This window comes from Neofelis nebulosa, chromosome X (assembly GCF_028018385.1).
Source record: "Neofelis nebulosa isolate mNeoNeb1 chromosome X, mNeoNeb1.pri, whole genome shotgun sequence".
Lineage (NCBI taxonomy): Eukaryota > Metazoa > Chordata > Mammalia > Carnivora > Felidae > Neofelis > Neofelis nebulosa.
This window is the reverse complement of record NC_080800.1, coordinates 87,951,376-87,963,471: the sequence shown is the minus strand read 5'-3', so window position 1 is coordinate 87,963,471 and position 12,096 is coordinate 87,951,376. Positions and strand designations below refer to the sequence as shown.

The following is a 12,096-nucleotide window of genomic DNA, read 5'->3' as shown; positions in this document are numbered from 1 at the left end:
AGCGGAGGCCTGGGAAGAGGATATGGTTTACTGCAAGTACCAAAATAATTTGGTAGTAGAGCTGAAACCAGAACCAGATTTCCCGAGTCTTGGGTTGGCGATTATTCCCCACAGCCAGCTGAAGCTGGGTATCCTTTCCTTTTTTTTAATGAATATACTTTATTGTCAACGTTTTTTTTTTTTTTTTTTTGGGGGGACAGAGAGAGAGAGACAGAGCATGAACGGGGGAGGGGCAGAGAGAGAGGGAGACACAGAATCTGAAACAGGCTCCAGGCTCCGAGCCATCAGCCCAGAGCCTGACGCGGGGCTCGAACTCACGGACCGCGAGATCGTGACCTGGCTGAAGTCGGACGCTTAACCGACTGCGCCACCCAGGCGCCCCGTATACTTTATTGTCAAATTGGCTTACATACAACACCCAGTGCTCAGCCCAACAAGTGCCTTCCTCAATGCCATTCACCCATTTCCCCCTCTCTCCCCCATACACTCTCAGTTTGTTCTCTGTACTTAAGAGTCTCTTGTGGTTTGCCCACCTCCCTCTCTGTAACTATTTTTTCCCCTTCCCTTCCCCCATGGTCTTCTGTTATGTTTCTCAAGTTCCACATAGGAGTGAAAACATATGGTATCTGTCTTCCTCTGACTCACCTATTTCACTTAGCATAATACCCTCCAGTTCCATTCACGTTGTTGCAAATGACAGGATTTCATTCATTCTCATTGCCAAGTAGTATTCCATTGTATGTATAAACCACATCTTCTTTATCCATTCATCAGTTGATGGACATTTAGGCTCTTTCCATAATTTGGCTATTGTTGAAAGTGCTGCTATAAACATTGGGGTACAAGTGCCCCTATGCATCAGCACTCCTGTATCCCGGGGGTAAACTCCTAGTAGTACTACTGCTGGGTCATAAGGTAGTTCTATTTTTAGTTTTTTGAGGAACCTCCACACTGTTTTACAGAGTGACTGCAGGATCTTTCATCCAGTGGCTCTGGTTTGACTTTTGAGCATATGAAGAACCGCAACTGGTACCCTTCTGTGTCTTCACCTATGGTGAGGGAATGACTCCTTGAGGTCTTTACCAAAAGTCCCAGATTGGATCCTGTCCTACAGATACCACTATAAACAAAAGACTTATATATTTATAGGAGCAAAATCATGAAGGAGGAAGTGGAATGGCCCATTATTTTCAGGGATTATAATCATTTCCGGTGTCTGTGGTAGAGCTATTTTCAGCTTGTTCGTGCCTCATTTTTTATTGACCCTTGTCCTGTCAGTCTCTAAGAATCCATCCTATTCTCAGTCTTCAGCCTTGATCACTGATGGTGACTCACTCATTGCCAGCTGGGCTCTGCTACATGTCACGGAGTCACAGCTAGCCTTATGCTTCAACACAGGTGACGTCTGCCTTGCAGTGTGATACACCTTGCAGGTGCTCTCAAAGGTCTCCCTGCTCCAAACATCTTCGAAGCTCAGCTACAGGGACTGAAGATCTTAATGCTAGGGTCACTCCTTTGAATTTAAATATTAAGAGTTAGGGGGGTGCCTGGGTGGCTCAGTTGGTTGGGCGTCCAACTCTTGATTTCGGCCCAGGTCATGATCTCATGGTTTGTGAGTATGAGCCCCACATTGGGCTCTGTGCTGACAGTGTGGAGCCTGCTTGGGATTCTCTCTCCCTCTCTGTCCCTCCTCTGCTGACTCTCTCCCTCTCTCTCAAAATAAAATAAAAACTTAAGAAAATATTTAGAATGGGGAAGGCCCTGATCAAAATGCCAATGTGGTACCAGGGAGGAGTAATGAACATAATTCAGGGGTCAGCAGACTACAGCCTGCATGGGCCAAATCCTGCCCACCACCTGTTTTTGTAAATAAAACTTTATTAGAATACAGCTGTGATCTTCACTTATGTATTACTGTCTGTGGTTGCTTTTGCAACTATCATGTATGGTCTACAAAGCTTACAATATTTACTATACAGCCCTTTACAGAAAGTTTGCTGATTCTTGCACTAACTCATTAGCATGCACTCACCCACTGTTTCTAAAACTTTCCTGACGATAAGAATCACTGGGGAGTGCTTGCTAAACCACAGATTTCTAGGCCCACACCAGACTTAAAAAGTTGGAATCTCTAGGAACATAAGGCACAGAATTTATATTGTTGAAAATGTCCTAACCCATTAAGCATAGATTAATTGAGTACCTTAAAGCTGGGACATCTGAGCTCTTCACTGACCCCATTTTTCCTTCAAGCAGTCGGGAGTCTCATTTTGCAACAGGCACCCTTGCTGGCTAAAATGAATTTTGGCTTGAAACGTGGGACTGGAATTACTAAGCACCTCTGGGGCCACTGTGAAGCCCCTCGAAGCAAATATGAAGCCAGCAGCTTGGTGGAATAAGCAATAGAGGAGAGAGTCTGCCTCTCCCCCAGGACTTCATTCAGCAGCTGGTGACGCTTTGACTATTTTTTAATTTCATGGCTCTATTAATACAGATTTCAGGGTTGTGTTCAAAGTCAGGTATATGGCCCAATATCTTGGTGTACGATAGGGCCCTACTTTGATTTTGAGAGGTTCCCGAAGGTCTGACAGCCTCCCAATTCTCCTTTCTGCTGGCTCATTGGCTCCTTTCACCTGAGCCTACTTAGAAGCACTTCCCATAGCACTGTGGGAGTCTGGGACAATGGAGGGCCATCCTGGTTTCACTGGACTACTGATAAGGGACCCAGGGTCTTCCTTCCTGCACTTGGTGCCTGGAGGTGAACATGGTCTTTCTCCAGCTTCCAAAGTCCCCTGCAAGCCACACATGACCCTTATTCCCCATCGATGGCCTCGTCAGGTGGTTCTGCCCCCAGTTCCCTGGGCACATTGTGCTGTTTCCCACTTTTGCCTGCCCTGTAGCATCCCCCCCTGCTTAGCTAAATGCCATCTCTAAAGCCCAGCTCAAATTCTGCCTTGGTCTTGAATTCTTCCCCGATTCCTTCAGTCCCCTCCCTGGATTTCCTATAGTACTCCTTGGTAATCCATACTGCCAGCGTTCACCTCCTCAACCAGGTTGTAAAAGAAGAGATGGCATTTTATATTACTGTCTACCCCTAGCACCAAGCATAGAGTAGGCACAGAATAAGAGCTAGTAGTTGACTGCTAAAGTTCATAATGAATTAGTTCATCAATTTTAGCAAATATGGTTTGAGGACCTACCATCTGCTAAGCATTATACCTCAAGAAGCTCTGTGGAAAACCAGTTCTTCTGCAGTAGGTGCCCATTATTTTGGCCTTTTTTTCTGGGCATGTGGCCCCAAGCAAACGGGATCCTGGCTTGTTGGGTACAGGGAAGTCTTCAGTACCATAACACTAGAGTTTCATTTGAAGGGACTGTCTACTTTCTTTATCTAGGTCACAACAAAGTACTTTTAAAATATTTATTGAGGACACACCATGTGCCAAGGTCTAAGGGTACCAAAATTAATACATATTTAGTCAATCATGGGGATAGTTGGTCACTTGAAGATTAAGGAACACCCTTAAATACATATAGGCTTAATAAGTGGCTATCTAATGCAGTACGGTTTGAGGGGCCCTGGGAATGGACCGCTGTGACCACTCCCCTCAAATACCCCCATGGTCTGCCATCATAAAAGTCACTTCATTAAAAGAAAAATGTCATCTGAAAGAGTTCTTATTACATCAGTAGTTCTTGATATGTACCTTGGCTACATAAGAATCATTTCAGAAGACTTTTCAAAAGACAAAAACCTGGGTCCCATCCCCAAAGCTTCTAATTCAATTGGTAAGAGCTAGAAGCTGAGCATCAATAGTTTTTTTTTTAATTTTTTAACGTTTATTCATTTTTGAGACAGAGAGAGACAGAGCATGAATGGGGGAAGGTCAGAGAGAGGGAGACACAGAATCTGAAACAGGCTGCAGGTTCTGAGCTGTCAGCACAGAGCCCGACGTGGGGCTCGAACTCACGGACCGCGAGATCGTGACCTGAGCCGAAGTCAGACTCCCATCCGACCAAGCCACCCAGGTGCCCCGAGCATCAATAGTTTTAAGAGCCTCTCAGGTGGTTCTAATGTATAGCCAGGGTCAAGAACCATCCTCATCAGCCAAGGAATGTACAAGTTGGAAGGAACCTTAGAGGTATAAAGATTCCTGGGCCACATGCTGGACCTACTGGGAAACTGTCTCCTAGAAGAAGTGGGAATCAAGCTTGAACAAGATGAGAGTTTGGTAAGAGGCGGCAGTCTCCACGCAACCATAAGACGCTGAGTACTGTGGACTCAGTACTATGTTCTGTGATGCAGGGGCTACCACGCTGAACATATGCTGGGGGTTGTCAATAAACTTTTATTATAACTTGAGAGAGAAGATTCTCTTTCTCAGTCCATTTTTGTGACTCATGGTAGTTACGTTTTATAAACTCACCTCGAACACTGAACTAACGAATACTGAACAGTTGCTCCTTAGGGGAAATATGCGTGTGTGTGTGTGTGTGTGTGTGTGTGTGTGTGTGTGTGTGTGTACCTCACATAGATTATGATTTATAATTCTAAAAACAACTCATCCTGGTAGCTTCTATTTTCTTTATTTCACTAGGAGAAAATGAGGTTCTGAAGTGTTAAGTGACTTGCCTGAGGCCGCCCCACTAACAGGTGCCAGAGTTAGGATTCAAATCCCATCCAACTGTTCTACAGACTGAGCTTCTTGCACTACATTGCACTGCTCCCTGCCATCTCTATATTCTGGATACCTCTGTGTGACAGCTGAAACAAGATGGCAGTGCGTTACCTTATTTGACCTCAACTGGAAATGTGTGCATTGGGAGACTCAAATGTTTTCATGTTCTTCACATGTCTGCAAATGACCAGGAAAGCACCGTGGGTATTGATTCTAGGGTTACAAATACATTAGAAGGAGTAGGTGAATTTGCAAATACAGAATCTGCAAATAATGAGGGTTGATTGTACACATACGTAAGGCTGACCTTCAGTTGGGATACACTGGTATGGCCACACCTGTTATAAAATATTCAGGGTTTCTTTCACACTGATTGGTAAGTAGCCACTTCCCTAAGCTTCCTGGATGCCACCTGACCTTTCCCCTGGGACCTCTTTACAAATGTCAACTGAACAGTTAATGCCTGGCGCAGTTAGGAGGTCTCCAAGACTCTGGCTGGCTTACATTCTGATCGAATGGCTCCTACTGTACAGGTTAATTGTTTTGACTATCACCCCTGTGTGTATGTGCTCATGTCTCTGCTCTAAGGGTTTAGAAAGCACGAGGCCAATACTAGAGTGTAAGCTCTATGAGGGTAGGAACCACGTCTTTCCCATGTACTGCTATGTTCCCAGTTTAGAAGAGCATCTGGAACAGTAGACATTCAATAAATGCTTGCTGAATGGATGAACAAATGAGACTCTCATTGAGGTTAGTCAGGCAAAGGTGTTTGGAAAGGTCTCAAGCCAGGTCTTAAAGGAAACAGACATGTACTAGAAGAGGTGCAGACTAGTACGAGGACAGAAGCCTGCAGGGTAGTAAGAACTAAGATATGTACCAGGAGGAGAAGGAAAGCAGCCTGGTCATAGCAAAGAGGCCATGGGATAGGACAGTGGGGACATGAGAACTAGAGGGCAAAGGGGTGTTAGGAGCACTGGGATGAGAGATGGAACAGAGGTGGAGGGAGTGTTAGGCTCTTCATTCTGCACCAAAGGTTGGACACTTGAGTTTAGTTTAGGCTGCTGTGATGGCTGGAAGCTGGGTTTCCCTTATTCCTTCTTTGGCAGGTTCCGGGTGCTGGGGGATACGGCAGTGAACAAAACACAGTCCCTATCCTTGAGGAGCCAACATTCTAACAAGATATATATCATATATACATACACACACACACACACACACACACACACACACACACACATATATATATATATATATATATATATATATATATGATATTTAATGGGAATGTAAAATGGTACAGCCACTCCAGAAAATAGTTTGGCAGCTTACTAATAAACATACACTTAATGTATCGACCCAGCAGTCACACTTTTGGGCATCTGTCCCAGAGAAATAAAAACTTATGCTCACAAAAAAACCTGTACATGGATGTTTATAGCAGCTTTATTAGTATTAGCTGCAAACTGGAAATAGCCCAGATGTCCTTCATTGGATGGATGACTACACAATCTGTGGGACATCCACACCATGGACTACTACTCAGCAATAAAAAGGAACACACTACTGACACTGGCAACAACTTGGATGAATCTCAAGGGCATTGTGCTGAGTTAAAAAAGCCAATCCCAATGATTAAATACTATATTATCCCACTTACATAATATTTTTAATTTTCATTTTATTTTAGAGAGGAGAGTGTGAGTGGGGGAGAGGGGCAGGGGGGCAGAGGGGCAGAGAGGCAGAGGGAGAGAGAGAGAGAGAGAGACAGAGACAGACAGAGAGAGAGAGAGAGAGAGAGAGAATCTTAAGCAGGCTCCACACCCAGTGTGGAGCCCGACGCGAGACTTGATCTTACGACTGTGAGATCATGACCTTAGCTGAAATCAAGAGCCAGACGCTAAACCGACTGAGCCACCCAGGCACCCCTATATAGTATTTTTGAAATGATATAATTACAGATATGGAGAACAGATTAGTGGTTGATGGGGATTGGGGTTGGTGGGGGTGAGTGGGTTTGGCTGTAAAAGGGCAGTGTGAGGGGTCCTTTTAGTGATAGGAATGTCCAGTATCTTGACTGTGCTGGTGGATACATGAACCAACAGACAGACTGACACTGAACCATACACACACATTGTATTGGTGTCAATGTCCCAGTTTTGATATGGTATTTTAGTTATGTAAGATGCAACCCTTGGGAGAAATAGGGTCAAAGGTACACAGGGATGTCTGTACTGGCTTCATGACTTCCTGTGAATCTACAATTATTCCCAAATAAAAAGTTAAAAAATATAATATTTTAGTACTGATGAAAAAAATTATGCAGTATCAGCAGATAGTCACAGGTCAATGCTACCTTAAAAAGGGTAGTCAAGGAAGGCTTCTATAAGGAGATGGCATTTGAGGAGATCGGACTAACAAAGTAACCCACAATGGGTCCCTAACCAGAGAGATAAAACACAACAAGCATAGTTTTTGGGGAGAACTTGTAGCCATTTCATGACAGGAGACTGGGGAGTGGGGAATGACTGCCCACTGCCCACCAGGCAATTGTACCTGTGCAGTAAGGTAGGGAGGAAGGGGTCTATCAGTTACATCCACTGAGGGGTAGAACATGTCTGCCCAGAGATACAGGAGAATTGCAATTGAGAAAGGCCTATTTGCCAGGGAGCATGTATGGGGCGGGGGAGAGAGAGAGAGAATATGAACGTGCATGCATAAATGTGTGTGTGTGAAGTTCACACTGACACAGAAGACGGCTGGGGGCCATGGGGAGAGGCAGTTAGAGCCAGAGCTTGATTTGAACTCTGTCTCCAACACATGAGCCCATGCTCTGTGCCTGCGCACCATCCCTGTCTTTGCACAGAAACGTTGTCTCTGGAAACTCTTTCCCTCTGTCTCTTCCTGGGGAATCCTGCCCCAATCTCTAGAGGTCCATATCAGATGCAGCTTCCTCTGTGAAGGCTCTCCTGATTTCATGCCCCCCACCCCAACAGGTGTGACCTCTCCTGTGGCCATGGGGGTGGGACATCAGTGCTGGAGGGCAGGGGAGTGTTGGGGGACTGAGAAGGGACAACTAGGCCTGGAGGTGGAAAAAGGCTCTGAGTTTTGCATATAAGAGTTTTACACCCGGGTCTGTGCATTTAAGTTAAGATTACTATAAGAATGTAACCTAAGAATGGACACTGGGCCTTCTACATCCAACTCTTGAGGAGAGGGGCTTGGGATTTTTACTTTTAATAAGCACTCCTGTGACTATTATAATCAGTCGAGTTTGGAAAACACTGTTCTAGTCTAAACCCCTCAATCTGTAGATGGGGAAACAGGTTCAGAAAAGGAAACTGACCCACCCAAGGTCACACAGCCAGTTAGTGACTGTGCCAGGACAAAGATGAACCTGTTTGTCCAACTGTACTTTCCCACCAACTTCATACTAAATTCCCCACATTCAGTGCTGGGTCTCATACATTGTAGGCCGTTTAGTAAACACGGGTATGGATGGATGGATGGATGGATGGATGGATGGATGGCTGGGTGGATGGATGAATGGATGAAGCTAGCTAGCTAGCACCCACCATAGGCAAGGACTTCATGGGGGTTGGACACTGGACAGGTAAATTTTGATGGGACACAGCCAAAAAAGAGGGAGAAAATCTGTCTGGGACTGGGGGGCAGTGAGAGGCCTAAGTGAGGTAAAGCACAAGCCACAGGGCAGAACATAGCACTGTGTGACCTTTCAGAATTCAAGCCTTGAATGTGAAAGTAGATAAGATGTTCAGAAGGTATGCTTTCAGGTCACTCCTAAATCTCTGGCTCACAACATGTTGATTCTGGGATGTCCCTCCACCCGCCCTCCCATCACTGTCACTTTCCAATATGGGATTCTCTCATCTCAATCAGGAGGAAGGGCAGATGGCAAAGAGGCTCACTCACCTGATGAGTGTGCAGAACTGTAAGAACGATGAATTCCTTAGCGCTCCTACAGAGAGAAGAAGGAACAGGAGAGCAGTGTATCATGCACCAGGTATTCATCTGGCACAAGAAGCAACACCAGAATTTTCCCCTGGGCTGCATTTAGGGATATGGATTAGGCCAGAGGGCGCTCTGATTATCTGCCTGGCTGCCTTGCCTCCCATCATTTGTGGCGGCCGATGTAAACCATCCATATAGGCTCACGCAGGCATCTGTAGATGGTATTACCATTATCTCTGGGGCTTTCATTTTTCAGGCCTTCTTTTTATATTCCTTCTCATATTCTCTCTGTAGAAATCCCCAAACTTTAGGAGCAATTTTAGCTGTAGAAAATTCTCAAGGAAAACTAAAGGCCTGAATTATGGAACTCAAAGGGCACACTGTCTGAGTCCCGGGAACCATGTACCATGATTATTGGCAATTTGGTATTTAAGCAAGAGGAGAAATTCAAAGGAAAAACCCAAAGGAGGTCATTTGGTTATCTTGACTCATACTCAGCAGAATTGTGTTAATTGAAGGACCAAAAACTAAGAGCCAGGGAGCAAGAGATGGAACCAAGACTCTCCAGATAGCAAATATTCAAAAGGGTGAAGAATTTGAAACTCTTCCTTATGCCAATGATCAGACAGTCCATGAGGTATGAAAATTCTCTCCTGGGAATACATAATCCTTCAAAATAGCTGGAAGAAATGGAAAGAGTTTGCCTTGAAGGAATGTCCCCTCTCCTTGCTGGGCTTTTTCATATGTTTCTGGGGGAAAAAGGTATTCAAGAAGCAGAGTCAAGACCACTTGGTTCTAGGTATTCAAGAAAGGCCAAGCCCCCCTCCCCATGCAAGGACTTGGAACTTGGAGAGGCAGAGTCCAGGCATGGATCAACTCCAGGGTCTGAGGAGCTCCGGGGAGAAGGAAGGAGTTGTGTTCCAGAAAACACCACAGAAAAATCGGTCTCTTGAACAGGGTAGGGCAGAGTGTAAGTCGGATTATGTGATGGGTCTGCCCCAGCCCCTGCCACATTTCCCCATTTCATGGGGGAACAAAGCCAAAGTCCTTACAGTGGCTACAACTCTACCCCTCTTTACCCCACTTCCTATAGTGGCTTCTCCCCTGTTCCCCAAACATGCCAGATACACTCCTGCCTCAGGGCCTTTGCACTGGCTCTTCTCTCTCTGACACCCTCACTCCTTAAAATATTTCTTCAGTTTTTACCTTCTCACTGGCAAGGCTATTTAATTTTTTAATTCTTTTAAATGTTTATTTATTTTTGAGAAAGAGAGAGAGAGAGAGACAGAGCACACGTGGGGGAGGGGTAGAGAGAGAGGGAGACACAGAATCTGAAGCAGGCTCCAGGCTCTGAGCTGACAGCAGACAGCCCAACAGGGTGCTTGAACCCACAAACTATGAGATCATGACCTGAGCGGAAGTTGGACACTTAACCGGCTGGGCCACCCAGGTGCCCTCTGGCCAGGCATCAGCATCCATGTGCCCAGCACTCCCGGATCCTGTTTGCCCTGATCCACTTTCTACTTTTCAATAGCCTTCACCAATTTCCAGCATACTGTACAATTACATATTTATCATGTTTATTGTTAAGGTATATCTCCTTCCACTAGCGTGTAAACTCCAATGGGATTTTTATCTTATTCATTTCTGTGTATTCAGTGCCTAGAACAGTGCCTGGTGCAGAGCAGACACTTGTTAACAAATATTCATTGAAGGAATGAAATAATAAAAATCTGCTAGCCCCCGAGGTCATCAAATAAGTGAGCTCTGTCTTGATCCCAAAGGAGCTCTGGACTCCTTCACAAAATGGGGCTGCCTGTTCTAGGGTGCAAAGATATTCATTGGAAGCAAAGCAAGGACTTCTGGAGGGCCAGGCTGAAAGAACCCCAACATGTCCTCATGGGGTTGAAAGGACTTACCCAATTTTGGTGTGGTGGTGGAGGGTGAAGGGTGGAATGGGGCGAGGGGATGCAATGGACAACTGAACTTGGAGAAGAGACAAACTAAATGTCATTAGAGACCAGATGTATTCCAAGATATGAGCTGGAGGGGAGCCTGTCAAGGAAGGCCTGCTCTGGACTTCAGGAGGGGGTATTCCAAGTGCCTCCAGAGCTTGTGAGAGGGTGCTGTCCCATATACAAGTGCTAGGTCCGCCTTTGAAGGGGAGGGAGGGGCTCTGGCGAACAAGAAAAATGAGTGGGACGAAAAACATTCTAAACCAGGAGGGCTTGAAGGAGATGGAGGCAGACATAGAGTAGACTACACAAGGCACAGAGAGAGGTGGGGGGAGGCACATGGTTCCATTTGGGAGGAGACAGCCAAGGTCACCAAAAATGAAGACAACCCATGCAATTTAGAGCCTTTATCCTTTAAGGTATCCTTTAGAACACCTCTATCCTTTTATTCCTTATAAATACATCTATGCAAGGGGGCATGTGGGTGGTGTGTATGTGTGCATGTGGTGGGAGTATAAGGTAGGGGAGTGTGTACAGTGTGTGTATGTGTGTGTGTGTTATGTGGTATGCATGGTTTGTGTGTGGGATGTGTGTGTGGTATGTGGTATGCACGGTGTGTGTGTCGTATGTAGTGTGCATGGTTTGTGTGTGTGGTACATGGTGTGCCTGGTGTGTGTGTGTGTGTGTGTCATGTGGTAGGCATGGCTTGTGTGTGGGATGTGTGTGTGGTATGTGTTATGTATGGTGTGTGTGTGGTATGTGGTATATGATGTGCATGGTGTGTGTGCGGTATGTAGAGTCCATGGTTTGTGTAGGGTGTGTGTGTGATATGTGGTGTGCATGGTGGTGTAAGGTGTGTGTGTATGGTATGTGTTATGCATGGTGTGTGTGCATGGTATGTGGTGTGCATGGTGTGTGTGGCATGTGGTATGCATGGTTTGTGTAGGGTATGTGTATATGGTATGTAGTGTTCATGGTTTGTGTGTGTGTGTGTGTGTGTGTGTGTGTGCATGTGTGGTGTGGTATGCATGGTATGCATGTATGGTATGTGTAGGGGTGAGGAAGGGGAAACGCCAACATGATTACTCCCATGTACAGATGGTTGTGGTCCCCCTGGTACTCTTTTCTCTCTCTCACTTGCCCCCATCTGTGGAGGGCACTAACAGGTCACACACACAGTGAGCAAAATACACAATGCGAGGTTCCCTTCCCAAATCCATCGGCCAGAGATTCAGATTTTCTTTTCCTTTGGGGAGGGCATGGAGAGGTGAGAAACAATGTCTTGCTCGCACTGTGCTTATCTCAGAATGTTCTTTTAATGGCTTGTTTGGTTCTCATTGCTCAACTGGTCTGTCCCACTGCACAGTAAATCAAACACCAAGGGGTTCGGGTGAGGGCTGTGGTAAGGTGGAGGGAGGTGAGGTGAGCTCTTGCAGGAAGCTCTTGCAGGGCTTCTGGCTAAGGCTTCTCTGCCTGAAGAGCTTCCCTCTCAG

General features: G+C 45.7%; 1 protein-coding gene across 4 annotated transcripts in view; it reads right to left on the bottom strand.

Moving 5' to 3' along the window:
- Nucleotides 1-12,096, bottom strand: part of FRMPD3 (FERM and PDZ domain containing 3) — an 85,254-nt gene that overhangs the window by 51,852 nt on the left and 21,306 nt on the right. For 2 of the 4 annotated variants that reach the window (XM_058714839.1, XM_058714844.1), the window contains one exon: nt 8,610-8,655. The exons of the other annotated variants lie outside the window; for them this stretch is intronic. In XM_058714839.1, coding sequence (XP_058570822.1) covers nt 8,610-8,655 — 46 coding nt within the window. The remainder of the gene's footprint in view (nt 1-8,609; nt 8,656-12,096) is intronic. 4 annotated transcript variants of the gene reach the window in all.